This window comes from Onychostruthus taczanowskii, unplaced genomic scaffold (genome assembly GCF_017590055.1).
Source record: "Onychostruthus taczanowskii isolate IOZ18803 unplaced genomic scaffold, ASM1759005v1 scaffold10, whole genome shotgun sequence".
Taxonomy (NCBI): domain Eukaryota; kingdom Metazoa; phylum Chordata; class Aves; order Passeriformes; family Passeridae; genus Onychostruthus; species Onychostruthus taczanowskii.
In genome coordinates, this window is record NW_024496526.1 from 9,213,647 (window position 1) to 9,238,439 (window position 24,793).

A 24,793-nucleotide genomic window follows, 5' to 3' on the forward strand; every position below is an offset into this window, starting at 1 on the left:
TATAATTATGTAGATCTGTTCAGAATATCTTTATACAACTACAGAGGCCAGAGATTAAAACTGGCCTTACTCTTACAGCTTTTCATTTGGTTCTTACATATCCCAGAGGCACATAGTAGGCAGTACAGGAAATAAAAATACAAAGATTTTTACATTCAAGCTATATATTCTGCAATAAGATACACATATTTATGTGTGTGTGTGTGTGTACACATATACAGTAAGAAAAACTTCAAGTACAAAACCAGTTAAATGGTAAATTTTAAGCCAATCTTACTGAATGTCCCACGCATATCAAAACTGCTTAGGGAAAAGATAACTGAAAAATTCCTTACTTTCATTTGCAGCATTCCAGAATCAAATAAATGACTCAAACAGTTGTGTCCCATGTTTTCAGGACCAGATGCATACAGAGGGCATCATGTGAAATGCTGTTCTGCATTTATAAGGATTGGTTTTGGTTTTCAAAAGGGATGGTGGCTGGCTGGCCAGTCTGGTGGCACAGGCATTACCTGGAGGCAAATGACAAGCTTTTTTCTTTAGATGCTGCAGAGCTGCAGTAGCTGTGGGGATTTTGAGCTGGCTTGTCTGTCCCTTTGGGCTTGTGTCCATCTGAAAAGCACCGTGCTGACTCACTGACTGCCCCTCTGCTCATGGGAACTGTCCCTTTGCCATGGGAAAGGGTTTGTAGGCATGGAAGTCCTGTAAACAAAGCCAGGGTCAAACCTTCTGCTGGGCAGAAAGGTGAGTCTTTAACCTTGCAGTGACTCAAAATAAACCATTCTTTTCCTGTTGAAGAACAAAGCCTGTGTAATGCTCTTTCTCTGCCTCCTAATCTTTTTTGGCCACCAGACAGTAGTCTTGCCTGACCTAAAGATGTGAAATGAAACCTAGATGGGAAAAAAAGGCATTGAAATACACCATAAAGTGTGTAAACTGGTGCTTTTGTGTTGTCTTTGACTGGTGATGAATTGGAAAATATGACTTACAAACCAGGCTTGCTGAATCCAGTCGTCCCTCAAGGATGAATTAAACTGGAGTGGGTGGAATTATATTCAGGTGAAATGGTCTCAAATCCATGTGGAAACTTAACCTATCACCTAACCAGAAATAAATAGTGTTGGGTCATCAGTCTGCTTGGAGAGTGATTTGGTCAGGTGCCAATCTGGGCTAAGTTCTGGAGGTGGAGGGGAAACCTAACAAACTCAGCTTGCTGAGGGGGACAGTGGTAAAGAAAGGTACTTTCACCATGTTGTCCAAACCCCATGAAAACAACAACAACAACAACAAATCACCTTATTATGAAATCTAGGCTTTCCCCTGAAGAAGCAGCATTTGGAGACTTTACTGTAAGTGTTAGGCAAGAACTAACAGTCAATGTCATCACTGGCCACATGAGCGATATTTGGAGACTATTACTCACTGTAGTTACTGGAGACTAAACAGGGAATTCTTATGAGTCTCTGTCTGTGTAGAACTCTTCCAGGTTATGGGAGCAATGTTGGCTTGTAGAAGGGTTTATGTGCCCCAAAGCTGATAATTCCACCTCTCCTTTACATTAACTGGTCTGGTACACAAGTACTCCCTTGTCCCACAAGCTGTACCTCATTTGGTGTTTCTCAAAGCAATACTGAACACTGTCTTTTCCTTAACTGTAGGGAAATGAGGCTATTCCAGGCATGTCAGTGTACCTGACCTTACTGAGGTAGTCTTCTTGTGTCATCCCGATTGCTTGCTTTTACATGAGCTTTAGTGAATGGCTGTCCTTTCACTGTTTGGTGATCTAGATGTCCAAAACATAAAGAATTATTCTGATAAAGAGGAAGAACTTCATAGAAAGCAACAGGTGAAACATGAAATTAGGACAGAAATCGTTGCCCTGTGCCTTGCCCACAGTGGGTGTGAAGTCAGAAGAGCATTTCATACCTGCTTTGTGATCTAGCAAGGGACTTTTTAAGGTGTAAGGCAATGAATTTATGTGCCCAAAATGTACAACGTGTTTTCATGCTGTGGTCAAGACTTGATGATCCCTTTGCAGGACTGTTCAAAGAACTTATTATTGCTAGTGAAAGCAGTGGGTTTAGAGCTGCTGTTTTGTTTGCTTAAATGGGAATGTTCAGGTGACAGCCATTTCTAAAAGCTTCACCCTATTGTTTGATGTAAGGCCAGCTGGAAGGCCTTGGTTTTCTCCATGTAATTTTGTGAAGCAGCAGGCCTTTCCAGTAATTATCCTCACTCTATTTCAATCAAATACTGCTTGAAACTTTGGCTCAGTGTAACAGAGAACATGCATTAGTAGCTGTCATCTCAGAGCCAGCAGTGCAGACATCTGGTATTGGGGATGTCTCCCTCTCAAATGCTTTTATACTCCTGGAAAAGGTGCTTTATTTCCTCAGCTTATAAACATGCATCAGGCACTGCTTCCAGGACCAGAAGTGCTGTCTGTATTTGAGAGAACAGGGATACTGGGCTTGCTGTCAGATTTGATGATTTTAGTAAAACCTGCTGTCACAGTAACATGAATATAGCTGTACTGACTTGTCCACAGAGTTCATTGAGGAGAACAAAACCAGAGGCAATTGATCTTTCTAAACCTCACTGCCTTGCTTGATCCATACACTCAAGAGGCAGGGTATCTTTGCTGTCATAAACCCCAGAAAATCTGTGCAACCTCGTATTAAAAAATAAAGGCATTGAAATTTATGAGAGCAGCTAGGAAAGCAACTGAGAAGTACATGTTTGGGGAGCTGCCAGCCAGCACCTCAAGTGACTGATCTGACTAACAGAGTCCATCAGTTTCCATGTGTATTAGTGCTGCTAGCTTGGCTCTCATAGTCACTTTTAAGGCAATAACTGTCCTAGCAAATCAGCAATACAATTTAACTGCTACTGTCTAACCTAGTTTGATGGTCATCCATTTTCTAAAGTCACCAAATTTTATTATTTTATCAACAATACCATTATACCAAAACATACATATATTTAAGAAAAAGAAACACCTTTATAGAAATGTTGATAGTGCTTCGAAATCCTCAAAGCTGGGGCTGTTAGACATTACTGGAGGTCTCCCCACTTGAGAATTCCCCCGTTGCACTGGGCAGAACAAATTTGACATATCTGCCCTTCTCCCAGCCCCTCCTGATTCTCAGAAGTCTGTGCTGGATGCAGGGCAAACTGAAGATGACTTTGGCTATGATCACAGTGCATGGCACGAGCAGTGTGAGGGTGTAGGTTGGGGGCAGGTAGAATTTGTACTGGTTCTCATCGAAGGCCCTCGACCAGCCGTAGGTGAGCGTGTGCAGAGTGCTGATCACCAAGGCAAGAAATCCAAGGGAGGACTACAAGGAAAAGAAATACACACCAGTTAGCAGAGCACCTTGTGCCTGGCTGTCTTCCTGTATTTTTGACATGATTTTCTAAGTGTACAGGACACAGAGGAAGCAATGGGTATTCCTGAGTTTCCTGGACACAATAAAACACGGCTGGAAACCTTTCCTGGGGAGTGTGCCAGACTGTGCTTTTCTTTGTCTCATCAGAGGCTAAGTGTGACATTAGAAGCTCAGCAGGAATTTCCCAGAAGGTGCTGCCAGCTCAGCAGAGAGGAGAGCTCCTGCATCCTATGAAGCAGCAGCCCCCAGCCCCTGCTGGGCAGGTGGGCACGGGCAGCTCCCAAAGGCTTCTCCCGAGCTGCAGCTGTCAGCTCTGCTCTGCCAGCTCTGCTCTGCCAGTCCCTGGCTGGCTGAGGCTTCTGACCAGCAGGATGAACCATCAGTCATGTGGCTCTGGACCACAGCTGGCACTGCTGCAAGTGGGTGAAGCCACAGCTCCACAGACAGCAAAGACATCTTCAGGTGACTGGTGTTCTGAGGTGAGCACCAGCCCTCAAGGGTTTCCTCCTCTGTCTTAGGGACCTCTGTTGGTTCAAAGGCTGTGAAGAGCCCTTTATCCACTCAGGGAGGCAGCAAGAACGCAGCCCCTGTTCTACAGGCAAGAACTTCTCCCCTTTTCAGCTGAGATCATGCTCCCAAGCACCCAGAGACGACATCTCATCTGGAGTATTTCCAGCTCCCTCTGAGGGCTGCTCTCGAAGATAGGTTTTAAACTTTTTCCCTAACTGAGGGCTTCCTGCCAGCATCAGAGGTGGTGGTTCCTGAGCCTGCCAGCTCCCACTGCTGCTGGCACACAGCAGCCCTGGGCACTCGCTGTGTTTTCCTCTGTGCAGGCCTTTGCTGCTGTATTTTCACAGAAAAGTGCAGGTAGAGCATCTTGCTCTACTTTGAATGCTTGGTCTAAGGGCTTGCTGCCCTACTTTGAATGCTTGGTCTAAGCCTGACATAACAACCAAATTTCAAGATTCCTACACAAGGAAAATTTTGCTGCTTATGTCCCTAACTTAGGGGAGAAAGCCTTTCAAAGCCAAAATATCTGTCTTGGTGCAGAGGTCAGCAAGAAACACCATCTTCCTGAAGATATGTCCAGGAAAGAGGCCATGGCAGGGAAATAAGGAACCAGGGCAAGATGGGAGGAAGGACTCATTGTCTTTTGCAAAAACAGTTTCATCCAAAGAGCTACTCAATTCATAGATTCTCCCTCTATTTCTGATTGCTGAGAAACAATTAAAAAACCCAGACAACTTTTAAAAATAAACCACGTTATTACAAAAAAAACCAGACCAAGACTCCTCTAAACTTCAGAGCTAATATTTTAAGCAGTTGAGGGGACTGGGCAAGGGAGGGAAGGAGAGCTATAAATCTGCTACCAGATAAACCAGACCAAGACTCCTCTAAACTTCAGAGCTAATCTTTCAGCAGCTGAGGGGACTGGGCAAGGGAGGGAAGGAGAGCTATAAATCTGCTACCAGATCTAGGAACTTCACTTTTACAGTATCTATCAGGCAGTCATGTGGGTGTCACTGAGTCCTGCCAAGGCAGGGCAGAACTCTTCTCTGTGTTACAGCTGAGCATTACTCAAGGTCATGCCAGGAACAGAGCTGGGAACTGAACCTTAGTCCTGTGTGCAAGCCCACATTTATCCTTTCTTTCATGTCCTTCTTACCAGAAACTCTGTCCATGTCCTAAACCAAAGTGGTAACAAGCAGCAAACCCAACAGGCTCAAGACTAGTTGCATTTGGAAAATTAAGGAGGAGTTTGCTGAAATATGCCATGGTCACAGCATGGTGAACCTAACAGCAGGAGCTGACCCACAGATCATCCATCATTTATAGGTTAAGATTCTCTCCAACAGGCAAAAACCCCCCAGGGTGACAAAAGGTTTGAAGTACCAGATTAGGACTCATCTGCAAAGCAGGGCAGGGAGAAGGGGACAGAGCGAACCCAAGAGCTTTCTGCCCTGGGCAGGGGGTGCACATGTCAGCCAAGCAGGGCTGTGTGCATGGCAGAGATGTCAGAGCTGGGGAAAATTACCTTGTGCCTCTACAGTTTCTCTTTCAACAACTGCTGGTACTGGGGGAGAGCAGGAGAGAAATTAAGAGGACAAAAGGTGACAAACCATCACAGGCACTCTGTGACTGACCCACCTTTGTGTGTGGATGGTGGGGATGACACAAAAAGGTTAACTGGCAACAAACACATGGCAACAAACACATGGCTAAGCTGCTGGTGGCTGGAGCCAGGGCTGGCAGCTCCTCTTGGAGCACAACCGAGGAGCTGACCGCGGGAGCAGAGGGGTCCCAGTGCTGATGATGGCTGAAGGAGCCATGGCTGCACGCACCAGACAGCTGAATACAGCAGGTCTGTAAGTGCACAGAACCCACGTTTTGCTGATTGCAGCTTGGCTCAGTATTTGCAGCTCAGTGTACGCTCAGTGCAGCACAATGCAGAGGCTGCTGAGCAACCCAGGGGGGCGATTTGCAGAAGTACTCAGCCCTGATAGCACTCTTATGCTCTCATTGATCCTCTCTGTGCAGTTCCTGGCTATGAAACAGCTCAGTGTACACTCAGCACAATGCAGAGGCTGCTGAGAAACCCAGGGGAGCGATTTGCAGAAGTGCTCAGCCCTGATAGCACTCTTATGCTCTCATTGATCCTCTCTGTGCAGTTCCTGGCTATGAAATCTTTCTGGGTTTTGTTTTAAACAGTGGCAGAGGCTTTTTTTTTTGTACTGTCACATCACAACATGAGGAGTGTGGGGCCAGCAGCCCTGCAGGGCTTTAAAGCCCTCTGAAAGATGCTGTATGAAGACATCATCTTCCTGATGTAGGTTTTGCATGTATTTTCTATTCTGCATTTACTCTTCTACCTCCCCCATTTCCTTGGTGCCTGCAGGCTCCCTGTAACACCTCAGCAAAGGTGATCCAGTCACCTGTGGCTCATTTAGAAATGCTTGGGCAGCACTGAAAGCAAAGAGCCCCTTCCTGACCCAGATAAGTTTCTGACTTGTGCAGCCACCAGTACTATGAAATTATTAGCTCAATGGAAGCAGCTCTGGCCCCTTGCCCTGCCTCGACAGGAGGGTTAGAAAAGGTCTGATTCCAGGTTCTTTACATCTCATGCTTCATGAACTATGAAAGAAACCAGGTCAATTCAACCTTCAAATTCCAGGAGGGCTTCTCAGGATAGGAAGGTAAAGGCAATCATACACATTTTTACTTCTCAGGCAATTAAAGTTGATTTGTAAATCACTAGGGAACATTAAAAATGTCTCCTATAAGCTGAATTACATACAAATCATTCCTGTTAGCCAGTGTTTCGATCCTGTACATTTTCTGTTAAAACTGGACACACAGGGGAACTGTGTATCCAATTTAACCATATTTAATTGAAAATTGAGTATGTGCAGGAGCTACTGTGAAAATTAACCTTTCTTCCTATAACTTTGGCAACAATACAAACGGGATTTTCGCCCTGTCAGGCAACAGATGTGTATTTTAATACTGTGGCAGTATATGGCACTAATACAGGTGCACACACTGGCTGTTGGAAAATGTCAGACTTGGGAAGCTCTGGGTAAGAGGGGGACTAAAGTGACTCCTGAATTTGCCTCACATGTGGCTTTTGGTACAGCATCTCTCAAACACCAACCAGTTCAACTGAGATGGGAACAAACTGCTGCATTTTCTGGAAGGCTGGGGTGTCTGCACTCTGCATTTCACCTCTTTTATGCTGCAGAAGTGCTAGAAATCCCAAATATTTGAGAAAGCAGCCTCATGCTTCACCCTTTGTATTTACACTGTGCCACTGTGCATTAATTCAGGGAGGTTTATTCTGAGCTATGTGAATGCAACCTCTGGAGCCTGGAAGCAGTAGCTGCAGCTGCTCTTTTAATTTCCTCAAGAAAGGCACCACCGACTTATTGCGAAGTAAATAATTTAAAAGATCCCTCATTTACAAAAAAAAAGTAATATGGAAGCTAACATGCTAGGAGATCTGTAACCTGCTCTTTTTACATGGTATTTCCAAAGAGGCACAATACCAGCCGTGCCTCCCTCTCCTGCCTGTGATCAGCTGGGAGCTCGTGTCACACTGTCACGCTTTATTCCATGCAGACAGAAATAGGTGTGAGTATCTTTCCATGAACTAAGCCAGCCAGTTCCCATGTGGGGCAGCCAAGAGCTATTTTGGAACCGAGAATCACGAATTTGTCTGGTCCCAGTGCTGACATACCCTTGGAAAGGCTCGGGAAGGGGTCCCAAAGGGCAGATGGGACAGTTGCGTTACACGCACGACCTGCCACGGCGATGTTTGTGTTACATGACACAACACCAGCACCCTCCAGGACAGCTGCCAGGCTGCCTGGGGAGCCAAAGGGAAATGCAGGGGGTTTCAAAGCCTCCTTCCAGGCTGCAAGGAGATACTTCCCTTCGTTTGGGATTCCTGGTATGAGATGTGATAGGACTGATTTATCCGGTGTCCCAGCAGCTGCAGCCCTCTCCTGAGACATGGTGGTGAGAATTAATATGCTCCCATTGTCCAGTCTGAAACAGAGGTTTAAAGCCAGTCTCCCTTCTCCTCGAGGGATGATCTCTTGGGGTCAAGCTCTCCTGGTGCAGCTCTTCTACTCAGTGTAAATAATTACCGGCTAGCCCACAGCAAGAGGAGAAAGAAGACAAACTGGATTGCTCATTTGGTGATTGGGGCACTCGTGGGAGAAGCAGGGGAGCAGACTTCAAACTCTGCTCTAATGAATATTGAATTATTTATATACCACTGAAGAGCTTCTGCAGAGCTTAACAGAGGCTGGATGATAGATATTCACCTCTGCATCCCTGAGCCCTGCCCTCCCCTTTGGAAGGGTTAGGTGTGTGCCAGCGTGGTGCAAAGGGAGGCTCCACAGGGGAGCTGCAGGGGAACGGGGTCCTGGGGGGGCTCACACACCTTGGGTGCCACAGGGTTACAAAGCCTGGTGCATGCTAAGCAGCCCTGCTGTAGGAGGCACAAGTGAAAAGGAGTTTTAGGGCTGTGGGATATGACTGTGGCACAGTGAGTGGAATCTGCCCTCAAAATCAGCTTTAATGCGCAGGGGATACTTGAAAGGTTCATTCTCTGCTATCTCCGTTAATGAGCCCTAAGCCTGGCTCCAAATGCATCCCTGAAAAAGCTGCAGCCACTGAACACAGTGTCTGTGAAAATCCCAGGGGGTAGACTCAGGTCACCAAGGGAATTTGGCCTTTGGGAGCTTGGCCATCACTGCAAGTGGGAGGAAGGCTCCTAAACCATTGGGAAAAAGCTAAAGTTTTCTGTACTTTTTAGAATCAGGTATGGCCTTTTCATTGAAATCATACCCAGTTCTCTGTACTGTGTGGGCTCTGGCAGGTTACAGACCACTCTAAGCCTTTTCCAAGTCTTATTGAACACTTGGGTGCATGCAAGCTCTGCCAAACCTGTCTTTCCCCTGCACTGTCCTCCCAGGCTCTCTCCTTTTCAGAAGCTCACTCTCCCTGAACAGCAAGGGCAGATCTATGTCCTGTCGCCAGCTGTGTCCACAGCGAGTTCCCAGCCTGCCCTCCACAGCCTGGTGCTGTATTTTCCCTTGTATTTTCCCTTCTCCAGAGAAAAGCACCTTCCTGAGACAGGACAAGGCCTGTGTGAGAGCAGCACAGCCCCAGGACGCACCACTCTGCCCCTCTCTGCCTCCGAGACCTCCTGGATGAGGGGTCTGTGGCTCTGGGGTGCACGGGGAGTTTTGCTGCTGACACCAATGCACAGCTGCCCTGCCACAGCAGGATGTGCTGGGAAAGCTGGTCAAGCCCTGCCCTGTCTGTGCGAGGGCCTGACTCTGATTCTGCAGAATCACTCTCTGGCATCAGCAAATATCAACTTTACCTGAATGAAACTGAATTCCCTCCAGTTGAGAGAGTTTGCGATGGATGGAAGTGAAGTGATGGCAAGTAACGACAGCAAGCCCAGGGCAATTATTCCAACAGAGATATAAATCTCCATCCTCCAGACTTCCTCCTCTACCCAGACTGTCATCTTCTTCTCCATAGCCTGGCATGACAATGAAGGTTTGTTAAAATGGAGCACTTAGGGACAGAGGAACTGAGTTTTATCTGTTTTGGTTTTGGAAGCAGGTTTCCTGGAAGGGCACTGGGTCTTATTCACACCTCCAGCACTGTTTGTCTGTTTGGGAGATGTGGAAATGCTCTCTTATCCCAAAGCCATTTGGCCAAAGCCAGACCTGATTTGAAGCCTGCTGGGAAGAACTGCTCTTAGATCCCATGCCTGTAACCACAGCAGCAAGCCCCAAAGTCACATTTGGAAAGATAATTACAATGAGAACTCAGTTTCAAGCCATGAAAACAAATACAGATGCTTGAATATGCAGTAGTCTCCTAATAACCTTTGTTTTAAGTGCATTTAGGGGGGAAATTGTTCATGCTAATGGAAGGGAAGATGGGTTTTATACTGCATGGCAAAGAGGAACATTTAGAACTGTCCTCTTTAGCCCATTAAATGGCTTTAATTTACTAAACAAAGATGTTGCTAGAAAACAGGAGGTAGAGGGGAAATGAACACAGGATGCTTGCCTGAGATTAATGTGCAACTGTGGCACTTGAGAAGAACCTGCTCAAGGCTGGAGCTGAGAGTCTGGGAATGGTGGGTGTTTGATGGATGCTCTGAACAGTGCCTGTTCAGAGCATCCATCAAACACCCAGCCAAACCAGCCATCCTGCTCCCCTCTGCTCCCACAGCCCCTTCCCTCCTTTTTGGGACAAATATTTGGAATCACTTGACCAAATAACCCAGCACAGAAAGCAGAAGGGTTGTGGGGTAACTCCTTGATCACATTCTCCCCTCAGCTGCACGAAGCCTGTGCCATCCCAGGAGGGAGCAGTGAGGAGCAGTGAGAAGCCAGGGGCAGCAAAGAGCAAATCCCATCCTCCCATGGTACCACAGAGCTGGCTGAACTGCCTGAAGGCAGCACTCTCACACTGGATAAACACTGCTGAGAGTGTCCATGAAGCAATAAAGTTCTTTTCCATATCCTTGTTCTTATGTAACTGCTTCTTCACCACCATTTTGTTAAACTCCTGCAGGCACACAGTGATGAGGACACACAGCCCTCTCTGGGTTATGACTTGGTTACCCCAGCAGGCACAATTATGAACATCAGTGTGAACAAACAGGGATCTCCCAAGATTTTGGGAGCTGAAGGGAACTCTACTCCTCCTACCATTGCATTTCCCCTCACCTAGATCTTTCCTGCCTCTGACCTAGTGTCAGACACACCAGTGCCAGGCAAGGCTGGTTTCAAAGGCTTGCCAGTGTTTCTGGGGAGCAGTGGCACGGGAGGGTTGATCCTAGCCCTGGCTGTCAGTGCAGAGGGAGCTGTGTATCCAGGGAGATGGCAGCTCCTCAGCACAGACAGGTGGGTGCTCAGCCTGTGCCGCACGGCTGACCTGTGGGGGAAGTGCTCCTAGAGAGTTTTTTCCCACTGTCCCACACCTGCTTTGGAAAATGAATGAAAAAACCAAGACATTAGGCCCACCACCCAAGAAGTGCATGAGTTCAGCAGAGTGCTGCAGGTGCTGACCTGAGGAGCACCCCGTTACCTGCTTGACGGCCGTCTCGATTAACAGGTAGCGGTGGGAGCGGCGCATGGGCAGGCACAGGCTGTACACGGCGTGCAGGGCTGCACAGAAGAAGCTGAGGAGACCAATCTGCTTTCGGTGCTGCAGCCACTGGTCCAGCCAGTCTGGGAAACGCCTGTACTTGGTGCCATAGTAGAGCTGGGAGCAGGCTGCCAGCACCCCGGGCAGGTAGACCAGAGACAGCATCACGTAGGACACGCACGGCAGCGTGGTGTTGACCACCTCGATGGGGATCTTGTACAGCTTGTTCTTCTGCTCCCTGATGTAAGGGTGGATGACCTGCCGGATCAGGTTGTAGGTGAAGAAGCAAAGGAAAAGCCCCAGAGCCAAAAAGATGGGGATTTTCCAGGCAGGCAAGAGGCGCAGGGGAATGTTCTCGATCTCACAGGCTGACGACATGCAGCCCATGTCCACGGGGGTGAATCCCATGACTTGAGCAATTTCTGCTATTGTGCGCTTGGCTTCTTGGTTATTTGAGCAGATCAGAACCTACAACAAACAAAAATACACACATAGGGTAAAGAAATCAGGCTGTTGGGATCGAGTACATCCAGAGGGATTCTGTATCACAGGGAGCCTATGTTATTCCACTGAGCATCACGATTCCTGGCAGGTTTTTTGACAGGGATTTACCATGGCTGCCAAAGACCTCTCTCCTGGACAGATTTCCTTTTAGCCAGTTTGTTTCAGTGGCTCTGTTTAGATAAACAGACAACTGAATAATACTTTTCACTTAGGCAGATGCTCCAAAAATTACAAAGTGTGAGCTGAGTGAAGGTACTTAATTTCAGGACAAAGACATGCAGAAGCTAAGGGGTGGTCTCTGGATGCCAGAGCCAGCACTCAGGACTCCTTCTCCTGGAGCCTAAGGCCATTTCCTGATGCTGCCAGACCTCGGCTGCTGAAACAGCTGGGATTCAGCCCTTGCTGGAAGAAAACAATACCTGCTTATTTCCATCCCTGGCACCCGACTGCAGCGTCCACGCAGAAACCACATTGAACGCCTTTACCACGGTGCAGGCTGGGAACAGGGAGGCCAAGTACTCCGCGTTGGATTCCTTGTGATGGTTGATCTCCGTGTTGTTGCTGACGTCCACCAGGATCTTGCCCACCAGCACATCAGCCAGGTCACAGAGGGTGGAGTAATGCTCCCTGAAAATCGCCACAAAGATGACATCCGCCTTCTTCACGGCCTCGGCCTGGAAGGTGACCTCTGCTGCAGCGGGGAAGAGGTTGGCTTTGCGCTTGGGGTTGCGGCTGCCGACCACCACCCTGAACCCGGAGCACACCAGGCGCACGGCCAGGGAGCGCGCGAAGTCCCCGCTGCCCAGCACCCCCACGGTACGGCCGGCCGGCGGCGGGGGGCTGCACTCACCCTCCGTGCCCCCGTGGCCCAGCAGAGGTTTGGCCATGTCTCCTCTGGACATCCTGGCAGGAAAAACAAGGAGAAATGCAAATTCACGGTGGAGGTCTCGCAGAGATCCAGACCATATCTGGGGTCATGGGGAAAAATGTCACTTTGGCCATGCGAACACATGGTTTTGGTCCCAGTGGCCCAGGACCTGTTTGCCAAACCCAGCAGGAAATGTGCAGTAATGTACAGGCACCACTGGAGGGGCACAAAACACCAGCTGGGTTGGAAGGTGAAGGCTTTTATGGAGGTTTCCTAGGGTTGTGTGCTCCAACACCTGCTGGATGCACTCATCCTCTGGTGCCCTTCATGCTGGCATCTATAGGAATGTGCTCCTTGTTGACCAAGTGACAAAACTATCCTTTTGTCTCCTCAAAAAGGAAAAGAGCCCAGAATTTTCTCATCTCAGTTAGGTGAAAAGACATCTCATAGGACTTGGGGGACTTCAAACTTAAGGATAGCTAATAGGACAGGAGCCAAAAAGTCCTGCTTGAGCAATTTACTAGAAAAAGAAGAGAAAAAAGAAACTAATTGCTTTTGTTAGGTGTTTTACCAGGACCTTTTGCACCTGGCTCGGTTTTTTTCTGTAAAGAGTTTTGTTATTTTGCCTCTTATTAAAACTTTTTTGTTTCCAACACTACTATAGAAGCCATCCTGCTGATTTTATGCCTTCAAAGGTAGCTGAGCTACCTTGGGCATGAAATAGATCTCTAAGAGCTTATGAGACCTGGCTCAATGAGATCCCTATTTCAGGTATCTCACACTACAAAGCCAGCCTAACACTAGCAGCAATCAGGACCAGAAGCTCTGAGATTCCCATGGAGCTACCAGACATCTCCTAAAGAAGGGGTCCATGAAGATCCCTGAGACTACATCTGGAAAAGCTGGAGGGGTGTTTCTGATTTGCCGGAGCAGAATCAAGGCAGAAAGTCAAACTGAAATGAAAGTGTCCTAAAAGTGGTAAATGAAGAGAGTTTCAGCCCTTGCCTGTCCCAATATTTGGGTCTGGCAAGCACTGTTTGCTTCAGCTCTTTAATGAGTAATGAGAACTTACCCGTGACATTTCAAAAATATATTAAAACATGATGGGATTTGCTCATGAAAGATCTTGATGAGCTTTACAAACGTTAATGAATTTTGCCCTGTAACAGATTAGATACTGAGGGCATGGAGAGGTTTTAAGCAGATCAATGAATTCACAGGCAGCACAGCAGCTGAACCTGGAGGTCAGAAGAAGCTTGGGCAGGGAACTGCCTGACTGCTCATGGGCTGTGTCAGTGGCTCAAATGTGCCTCCCAACTTAAGGAACAGCAAATTTACCCTAAAGGAATGGACAAATTCCTGAGGGTGACATTTTAAGAGGGCTCAGAAGGCAGCCCATGGAACTTCCACACCAGGACATCTGGCTTTTGTATTGGCACACTGCTAAAGATTATATTAAAGACTGTAATTAACAGACCTGTGATATACTGGGGATGGAGAAAACTGGTTTTGGGGGAGTGCAGTCTTGCCTTGTATCTGGTCAAGTTCTTTCAAAGTGAAGGTGACCATTTGGATGGGGTGACCTAGTCCCTGGCACAGGTGTGTTTTTCATAGGCTTTTGGAAATGTCCTTCATCCAAGGCTCTTCTGGGATTGGCACAGCAGTGGTGCAAAGGGGAAGAGCACTTCTGCATGAATAGTTACCAATGGGAAACAAAGGATGAGAAGAAATAAATTATTTTCATAATGGGAATAGGTTGCCAAGGGATTTCCCTGAGGATTTATGCTGTTCAACGTGCTCATAAGTCATCTGGGAAAGGGAGTGAATATTGACAAGATGGAACTTGTGTGTAGTGATCACAGAATCACAGAATGGTTCAGGTTGGAAGGGACTTAAAGATCATCTACTTCCAACGCCTTGCCATGGGCAGGGATACCTTCTACTAGACCAGGCTGCTCAAAGCCCCATCCAACCTGGTCCTGAACACCTCCAGAGATGGGCACAGGATCTCTCTGCAACCTGCTCCCATGCCTCACCACCCTTATACTAAAGAATTTCTTCCTAATATCTACTCAAAATAATTTAGAACAGTCAATCTTTCTTGTGAAGAATCTGCAAAAGGATCTCCCTATTTGAAGTGCCTGAGCACCAAAATTCACTACAGACGTACTAGAGACATGGCAAGAGTTGCCTGTGGGCATAAACTCCCCATACCATATATACACTTTAAAGAGCTGTAAATTTGTTAAAACCGCTCAGAAAAATTATCAAAGGGTCACATTACTATGAAAACACCAACTTGGTGGTCCCTGGCAGACAAACATCAAGCACAGCCTCCGGTTACTGGAGGAGATCTCTCACACAGCAGCCAGGATCTCAATCCTGCTCCTCACTGAAAACCTGCAAAACGCCTTCAGCAGATGGACTTTGAAACTCTAATTTACTGTCCTGGGTACAAACCCATCATGGTTTCAGCGACAATACTGTTTCTATGGCAGAGGTCTGTCTGCTCTCCTTGTCTCTCACCAAGCACCACCTTATCCCAGAGACCAAAACTTGTGCTCATGGAAGAAGTGCTAGCAGGGCAAACAAGTGCCAAAGAAGTGCAAAAAGTGAGAGGGATGACTTTCAGATCTCTGTCTGCAGAGATGCTGGGGCTTTTTTCCCCTGGTCCCTTCTTATCAGAAGTCTTATCACACACTCGCTGTTTTACTTTTTAGAAACCTTGCTTCACCTAAATGTACTCATGTCCAGAACTATTTGTTCTAGGGGCAAAGCTATTGTTCAGAATAATTAGCCTGCTCTCCCATACCCCCCTCCCCTTTTCCACCACCTGTGCACACAAAACATTACCCCAAAATAAAAAAACACATCTCTGGCTCTCAGCCACGGGGGGAGAAATCAGCATTCAAGGTGACAAAGTGATTGTTACCCAAAGACTCATTTCATAATCAATTTAAGGCACCTCAAAAGTTCTCTCTGTGGTCCCACTGGGATGTAAATGTTGCTGCAAGCAATTTTTCTTGTAGTGTGTTTCCTCTGTCCTGCAGCTGCCACTGAACATGTAGAGAGATGCCAGCAATGTTTGGAGATAAACATCTTTGCTGTCTCCAGTTATTTTGATTAAAAGGGATGACAGAATTAAACAGCCTTTGAAGTCAGCAGGATAGTTACAAAGGAAGAAGACTCAAAATCTTTTCTGTGAGTTTTGGTGTGATTATTTCAGTCGTGCTCTGACTGGTGGGGCTTTGGAGCAGGACTCATCCCTGCTGCCAGCCCAGGGTGGGATTTCCCTGGCACTGGCTGCTGCCTGTGGGCTGCATTGCTGTCATTGCCATGCACAGAAATCCTCCTGAGAAAGGAGGGGAACAGCCCTCTTTCACCATAAACACATTTCACCGAGACAAACACTGTGGTCTCTGCCTAACAGATGCCTGGCAATGGACTGTCTGATTAAGCAACAGCTTTTCTTCACTTCTGTATCTCTGGGGAGCACGCAGACCCCCTCCTCCTGCCACCACCCCATGTCCACGCTGCTTTTTCTTCATCTATGGACATGTCACCTGCTTGAAACTCCCTCCCAAAGCTAATTCACCACAGCAAGGCCAACCCATCCAGAGTGGGTGCAAAGCACCTTGGCCAGGACGCTGCAAAGGAGGTCACGAGTGACTACCATGGTGCTTAGACATCCTTAGCATCTTCAGACATAGATAAACCCCATTTATTGATCTTCCATGCCAAGCAAACTGCATCCCTGCTGAATTATAGCACGTGCAATTCAAGGAGATCAGTTTCTTACCAAGGAAGCTACAAGATAATTTAAAGCACAGCCCGATGGGAATAAACAAGCTCCAGTTCTAACTGGGCAGCAGTTCCCTAACTACAATACTGAATGCAATGTACAGCTGCCCTCCAGCTCAGCTGCTAATGACACCCTTACATCGCTCCTGTATCCACCTGTAGCACACTTGTTCCCATGTGCACTTCAATGATTGCACTGCCACTACTGCTGTTTATTGCAGGGCAATGGCAGCGATGGGCAGTGAGCAAGATGGGGAGCTCCCCTCTGCTGGGCACTACAAAAACTGTCCAGAAGGCAATTTCTGCCCCAAGGAGTGGGATCAGACAGACAGCAGCTGCATGAAATGAAGCAGTCAAATCTCTGTTGCCCAGGCAGAGGGAGGGAGGGGTTCTCTTCACAGAAGAAAGACAGGGATAATTCTACATATTTTGCACCTGAGGCTTGGCAGAGGCTGTTAGCTTAGGCTCAGTGCCAGGCAAACAAGATTTTTCTGCCTCTGCCCACACTGAGAATCCTCACTCAGGTTTTGCAGCAGGACAGCCGTTCTGGATGGAGCTGGGCTGCAGGAGCCCACTCAGGTGTCCCTGGGCTCACAGCAGAGTCAATCTGCTGAGCAGATCATCCCCCACAGCTACTGGGGAAGAGGCATGCTTGTTATCCTCTTTCAACAGATGTGGGGAGAGGAGATACTAACAATGATGGGACTCCAGCAAGTTTGTCTGGGATGACCCAGATATCTTTCACCACGACTTTAACAATGAGACCTTCTTTTGGGGCCCCTTTCACATCCTCTGGTGCAGGAGGATAGCCTAGCTGGTTCCTGTAATTTGCACTCCAGAGGTGTTTGAGTACACCCTGAAGAAGGATAGACCTGTGGTAGCAAGGCTTTGCTTCAGCTCTGGACAAAAAAAAATCAAGATTCATTTCAATGCCCTGGTATTCAGATTTATCAGATAAAAGACAAGTTAGTTTTACCATAACTCTAATAAAAAGGCAGTGTTTTAAACATATCAAAATGTGCTGAAGAATATAGCAGCAATCTCATACAGAGCTCCAACAAATACTCTGTCCAGTGAAACCAAACAGGTTCCTGTCTGCACAGAAACTCATCTTTGAGCTCAGCCTCACATACTCAGTCTGCACCACCTTGGCTAAAACAACTGCTTTTATGTCTTCCCCCAACGTCAGTGTTTGTTTAGACTGACCACAACTGAGTCTCCATAAGCTGTGGATTCATCCCGTGCAGGTCATCAAAGAGCCTGCTCTGTGCTTCAGCTCCTGCTTGGGTGCCACTCGAGATAAAGCACATGATTATTACACACATTCCTTAACGAGCACATGGGCTGAAAGACCAGCAGGCTCATGAGGAATCAAACCATGCAGCAGAGCCTTTGGCCAGGTCACTGCAGAGGAGTGCCATGATTTCTGTACTGGGAAGGTCCCTCTGGGCCCTGCCAGCCATGGCTGGCACCAGCTCAGTCCCACAAACACACACTCCAGTGACAGGGGTGATCTCTGCCCCCAGGGGACTTCCAGTCTGCATGGAGAGACCTTTGAACCATGAAGCCAAAGCCCTCCAGCCTCTGTTTGCAGAGCATCTCTTGCTGTGTTAACCCTCCAAAAACCCCAGCTGGAGAGGAGCATTCAGCACCTGAAGCGTTCCACTCAGGTCTTGCTCTGAGCAGAAATACTCTTTTTCTTTCTTTCTTTCTTTCTTTCTTTTTTTTTTTTTTTTTTTTTTTACCTGCTGTGGGCTCCAGGTTTGGGGTTGTAAAATCAAATGTTTAAGTCTCTTTCCCCCCCGCACACAGCATCCCTCCCAGAAGCACAGCAAGTGCCATGAACCTGAACCTGTTGGAACTGGAACAGATTTAAGTAATAAAAGAGCTTATCCAAAGCTGCTTTAATCTCAGCTCTGGCGCACATTTCTGGAGAGCTTGCAGTCCTGCCCAGGCTGACTGGAAATGACTTCCATAGCTCTGCCCTCAAGAGAAAGTCAGGGAAACCAAGCCTGCTGCCTTTTTGCTTGCCCTTTTTCTTCTTTCTCCTTCCGAAGCAGAGTTATGTCCCGAATGGTGCAAACCAGGAACTGGCAAAGGATGTAATCGCCCTTCCAGAAAAGCCATATTGAAAACCCAGCTGGGCTGCCAGCCAGGACATGACAATGAGGAAATGCTGGGAGCTGGGCTGTCCCTGCTGCTGTGACCCCAGACCTGCTGTGGGCTCCAGGCACTGTTGTGACCCCAGGCCTGCTGTGGGCTCCATTACTGCTGTGACCCCAGGCCTGCTGTGGGCTCCATTACTGCTGTGGGCTCCAGGCCTGCTCTGCTATGTAGCTCCAGGAGTTGCCACATGTCCCCTTGCAATTGTTCTCCACCCTGATGCACTTTGCATTCACAGGTCCTCATCCCTCCTCCGGCCCCAGGGCAGCTCTTTATCTGATTACCTCATTATCAGGTATTTATCTGCTAAAACCACTTCCAGAAGCTCCTGCTGAGCCCTGCTTTCTCTCCTCTTTATCTCTCAAGCCAGTTAACCTTATCCCTTCCTCCTTTACCCCCAAAGGACATGGCAAATGATTTGCCTTCTCCTCTGCAGACAGACACATTCTGTATTTGGAGAACAGGTTTCATATCTCCCTTCGGTTTTTCCTGCACAAGTGAAACCCAACTCTTTCATCAGAGCTGTTATTTACCGAATGTCCAACAACTCAGCCTCTGTTCCTTGCTCTCATTTTTCTTGGAGGATGCCCAGAATTGCATTTTCCAACTGAGCCCCTAAAAGGCACCACCTGGAGCAGAGACGCTGCTTCCCCAGTGCACCACTTTATCCATCCCAAGAAGACTGTTTGCTTTTGCACAACTGTGTGCCCCTGTTAACTCATGGGGCACAGTGTCCCTATCCTCTGGCTCCTGTGACCAGTGGCTGGCTGGTCACTCACCTGGTGTCCAGGCGGTCAGTCAGTCCTACCACACATGTGCCCTGTTTTTTTTTAAAACCAGCTCTCCAGCTTGTCACGATCTTCAATTCTTAGTCTCTTCTCTAAAATGTTTCCAGTCCCCTCTAGCTCAGTGTCACCTACAAATTCGGTATCTGCCTCCCTAGTCCATCACACACTAATGAAAACACGGGCTGACAGGCACTGACCCTCCCAACTCCCTACAGCCTCTGGTTTATACACTGAAAAATACTGAGAATGTTGTTTTTGGAAGCCAGCAGTGAAGCCCAAGGCATGTCCATGTCCCTAGCCACAAGATGTTCTTCACCAGGACCAAAATTCAAAAATAGCTTTCAGAACAGGGGAAAGTAGAGGAGAAAGGGCTACCAGAATTTCCCACAGGGACAAAATAATCTCTTTTTCTCATACAAGCTCAGACATTTTGGCTACGGTTCTCCTGTAGAACTACACCAGCTTGTGATCACTTTGCAGGGACAGTTTCTCTGTGCAATAATAAACCCTCATTTTAATGCTGAGCAGGAAAACTACCTATCTATGATAAACAACTGGAAAACAAACCTTTGGCCTGTTTTCATCAAAACAATGTATTTTAAAGTAGTTACCAACAGGTTCTATCATAGACATCTTCACACTTTTCTCCCCCAAATTTGTCTCCATTTGCAGCGCCACTTCTCTGCAGCAAAGTCCTTGTCTGAAGAACTTCCTCTGTTCTTCTGCAAAAACATCTTGCTGCCTGTGCCCACTGTGTTGCCAGAGTAATGAGAAGCCTGAGAAAGAACTGCCCTGTAATAAAACATCCTGAAATGGGAATCTGAACGTCTGGGAAATCCTGAGGTGTCACTGTAAGACCGTGGAAGGCACAGACCTGAAGCAAGACAGAGTTTGCTAGAGCAGTGCCGATGCTGACACAGCACACAGGAGCTTATCTGGCTGATGTGACTCTGAATGAGAAGGTTATTTTCTCGGCTTAGCATCTCACAGTTCTTAAGTGACATAAAAGGGTGGTTTATAACAACTTCAGATGCTGTACTTAAGTCTTGTATAACTTCTCTTGCTTTCTTTCGGGGTCTTCATTCTCTTGCTATTAACAACTCAGTGACTCACCCATTTCTGAGCCTTCCCCTCCCCAAGTGCAAGAAGAGCAAGAAAGCAACCCAAAGGTGGAAGCTTCTCAGGTAGATCTAGTAATTCCCTGCAGCCAGACATGGTGGAGGTGTTCCTGCCTAAAATGAGCTGGGGCTTCCACCCTTCTCCGGACCTACCGACGTCAGGCAGGACCTGACTTCAGCAGTCACCACAGGGAGCTGGCAGGCTCCAGCTCTCTCTTTAAAATCTCTTTGTTTCTTTCCAGGAAAGGCATGGAGGAATTGTGCTGAGCATGCACAGAAATATTTGTATTGGCTATTTCCGTGCTGCAGCGCCTGTCAGAAGGGTCTCCAAGATCAGCACTCTCTTGCCTTTCTGAATTTGCTTCACCCAGTCACTCAGAAGATGCACAGGACCACACGGGGAGAAGATGCCTGGGAGGCAGTGTGGGGTGGAAGGAAGACACAGCCTGTGGCAGAGGGCCAATCCATCTCCTGCTGATCTGTTTTTCCCCTTCCACGGAGCACAGACACGACACACAGTACAGAGGTAGCTCTGAGCCAGCCCTGAACAAGCACAGTGGTGAAAACAGGAAAGGCAACCGATGTAGTGCCTTGTACTGCCTCTTCTGATTTTCCCAACAGCTCCTGGGAAGCTCCTGGGAGAGGGGCAAACACAACTGGCTGACCAGGTAGTTATCTTTGGAGACACAGATGGGTGGGAGAGGGATGCTCTTTGCTGGAAGTCAACCCACTGCCCTGCCTTCCTCTCACACTGCCTTCAGTCCAGCATCCTGCACAGCAGATCGAGCTTGCTTCACCTTTCCCCTGCACTGGCAGGGGTCTTGCAGGTGAGCCCAGAGAGACCATAAATACATGCAGTGTGAACAATACTGCAGTGTGATCCCCCCAGGATCCCAATCCTCAGTGAGACCCATGTGTGCTGGACAAGTACAAACTAAACATATTTCAGCACGGTGCCAAGCTGCACTGGCACAGGTTCTGTCCTGTATCTAACCCCAACATAAGGATGTGGACCTGCTGGAGTGAGTCCAAAGAAGGGTCACAGAGATGCTCAGAAAGCTGGAGCCCCTCTCCTATTAAGACAGGCTGAGAGAGTTGGGGTTGTTCAGCCTGGAGAAGAGAAGACACCAGGAAGACCTCAGAGCAACTTCCAGTACCCGAAGAGAGCTGGAGAGGGACTTTTTACAAGGGCTGTAGCAGTAGGACAATGGGGAATGTCCTTACAGTGATGGAGGGCAGGTTTTTATCAGATATAAGGAAGAAATTATTCACTATGAGTGGTGAGGCACTGGCACAGATTGTCCAGAGAAGCTGTGGATGATCCATCCCTGGAAGTGCTCAGGATCAGGTTGGATCAAATTTAGAGCAATGTGGTCTAGTGGAAGGTGACCCTGACCACGGTGGAACGAGATGATCTTTAAGGTCCCTTCCAACCCAAACCACTGTGTAGCTCTATGAGCTATTAGTGCTTGCACACGATCAGGCTCCTTCACTGGTGGGCATGTTATCGACAGACCCTGGTTCTTGAAGCCTACATCCTGTGGGGAGCTCTTAGGACTTTTTTTTTTTTTTCCAAAGACTACAGTGGTGTATTCATACTAAAGGAAATGCACATGTTGCCACAACCAAGACTTTAGAGAGACTCACTGAAAATCTGAGAACCTGCAAAAATGGTGGAACTTCTGCCTCCATACCTTAAACACCAGGAAAATTACCGAAATGTTTAGGCCCCAGAGTATGTAAAGGCCTTTGGAAATGTGTTGGAAGCTCCCACGTCACTGATTACTATCAGAAGCTTTTTACTTTCAGTTAAGTGACAGTTCACTTAAACTTAGATGAAGATGGGAAGCTGTTTAATCCACTGTAGGAAAATCCACTACAGGAAAACCTATGAAGAAGCAGTAAATTCAAATTTGAAAATAGCATTTTCTTTCATTATCATGTTGACAAAAAGCTAACTCTAATCAGTGATGGTAAACTTATAGATAACAAATTGCTGTGTTTTAATTCCTGGTGTGTGACACTTCTTACCACAGCTGCCACTGCCTTTCCCACCTCTCAAGAGAGCTGGCATGGCTGGCCTACTTCTTCCATCATCGGAAAAAATGTGTTTCCCTTGAATCTAAACCTGCTTCTATTTATGGGCGTGATGTTACAAGGTCATATCAAAGCATAGTTCTTAACAATAAAAAGCAAAACAACCCCAAAACAAAAATAAAAAGCAAAATAAACAACAAAAAAATTATTATGCTGTCAAATAGCATGTTTCCCTGGGACTTGATGTGGTTTTGTTAAACACAGACTTGTTGACTCATCAACATTTTCTCCTTTACAATCACAGAGGAAATCAAATATGTGCAGTGACTGCGACATCTTATATTACTGTACATTTGTTTCATAGCAAATGTGGTCTTAGAGGAAAACGAAAACTTGATGCAGTATTTAAATCTTATTAGTCCTGCATCTCCTCAGCCCACAGGAGTATTGATGCTGTAGGCAACAGCCTTCCTCTCCTGCTGTCTCTCAGTTTTGGTTTCTTGCCACAGCAGGCAATTCTCTATGTGTTAGTTTTATTTAGACTACTCTGATTGGAATGATCTGGGGTTCTCTATACCCCTCTGCCCAGCTCAGGCATTATGAACACAAACACTCCCCCAAGCTCCATCTGTCATGGGCAGATTTCACACCCTGGACAGGGCCACAGAACAGGGACAGTCCACCCCAGCTTCCATCACCTGTGGGATGTTCCTACAGTCACCTCTACAGTTCCTTCACAGCTTTCATCCGTCTTTACTCTTACATGGATCAAATGCTGAAGTCCCCCTCAAAAAGCATCCAACCTTTGCAGCTTTTACAAGTCCCTAGAGCGGTTCAGAAACCCCACAGCTGCTCACTGCTCGCCTCTGAGGGATCCTGGGCCCCGGCCAAGATTTTCCCCAAGTTTTTTTATATCTCGGTGCTGATTCCTCCGTGGCTGCAAAGAGCCACTCATCTCCTCAAAGCATTTAGTGAGCTGAGAATGAAAAGTGAAACCTAAGCGCCAAGTGCTGCTCCCTGAGGAGCACAGAGCACATCCATCCATCCATCCATCCATCCATCCATCCATCCATCCATCCATCCATCCATCGCCACTGCGCTCATTCAGAACCGGGAGCCCGACCCGTTCCGGGGGCTTTGTGTCCGGTTGGTGCCAGGGCCAGGGAGTTTCCCTCAGCCGCACGGATGTGTCCAGCAGCTAGGGAAGGGAAGCGCTTCCCGCGGGCAGCCCGCACCGCACGCAGCCCGGCGGACCGGCATCCCCCCGAGCTCTGCCACTGACCGCCCGGACCGAGACACGCCGGGCCCCGCAGAAATCTCCGCCCGGGACGCGGCCCCAGCCCAACACCAACCCTCGCACCGAGGCGTCCCAAAGCGCCCTGGGACCCCTGCCCGAGCCCAGGGCGGAGCGGGCCGCGGGCAGGGAGCAGCCGCGCTCCCAGCCCCGCCGCGGGGATCCCGGCCTGGCGGAAAGGGGCCCGGCAGCAGCGTTCGGCGGCGGGGGAGCCCCGCTGACCCGGGACGTTCCCGCCGGGCAGGGCAGCCCCGGCAGCGCCGAGCCGAGCCGAGCCGAGCCTCCCCCGCCCTGCACGCCCGGCGCGGGCGGTTCGAGCCCCGCTGGCGGCTGCTCGCCGTGCCGGCGGTGCCCGAGTCCCGCCGTGCCCGTCCCCCCGCGCTGCTCACCTCTGCGCGGCGGCGGGAGGGCGAGCGGCGCCGTCCGGCAGCGCGGAGCCGAGCCGTGCCGTGATGTCAGGCCGCGGGCTCCGCCCTCCTGCCCATGTGCCCGCCGGGCCGCGGGCACCGCTCGGCACAGCCCGGCTCGGCACAGCCCGGCTCAGCGCCCAGCGCGGCACCGCCCGCTCAGGGTGAGGGACCCCCAGCCCCGTCCCCGCAGGGCGGCGCGGGCGTCACTGCCTTGCCCGGGTTAAACACACGCGGGCAGGAGGGCATCGCTGCCGGGGCCGGGCCGCGGTGTCCATTACACACAGGAGTCTAAAGGAGACCTGAATGCTCTATTTATAAACGCATTTCAAAGCCAGCCGGTGTCTCATTTTAATGGGCGGGTGCGGCTTGTTGCGCCTCTGCCCCTGCTATCAGGAGCCGCGCACTCGTTGTGGAAAGCTGTGCCGGGAGGCGTGGAGCAGATAATGGTTCTTCACCCAAAGGGTTGTCCTGCTGCCAACAGCCCGACAGTGCCGCACGGCCCCGCTCCGACGGACCGGGACAGCGCGCTCCCAAAGCTGCCGGGAGCTGGCACCAGAGGGAGAGTCTCCAGGAAAAAGCACTGGGGAAAACCCACAGGAACTTGAAAACAAATCCCTCTGGAGCTTTGGTTTGTTCACTCAGTAGAGGAGAGGAGGGAAGGGACCTGAAGGGGTTCTCTCTTCCGCCCCAGCCCTGGGAAGGCGGTTGCAGTGTGTGTTTGAAGCCCGGGCAGAGGAT

At 48.6% G+C, this 24,793-nt stretch overlaps 1 protein-coding gene across 1 annotated transcript; it reads right to left on the minus strand.

Annotated features, from left to right (window-relative positions):
- STEAP3 (STEAP3 metalloreductase) lies at nt 1-24,185 on the minus strand. The gene is made up of 5 exons (XM_041406475.1): nt 24,035-24,185; nt 11,996-12,479; nt 11,013-11,540; nt 9,283-9,447; nt 1-3,338 (listed from the first exon to the last, which is right to left on the minus strand). The coding sequence occupies exons 2-5, from the start codon at nt 12,476-12,478 to the stop codon at nt 3,048-3,050; spliced, it is 1,467 nt and encodes a 488-aa protein (XP_041262409.1). The 5' UTR covers nt 12,479; nt 24,035-24,185; the 3' UTR covers nt 1-3,047.
- Between the last annotated feature and the right edge of the window lie 608 nt (nt 24,186-24,793).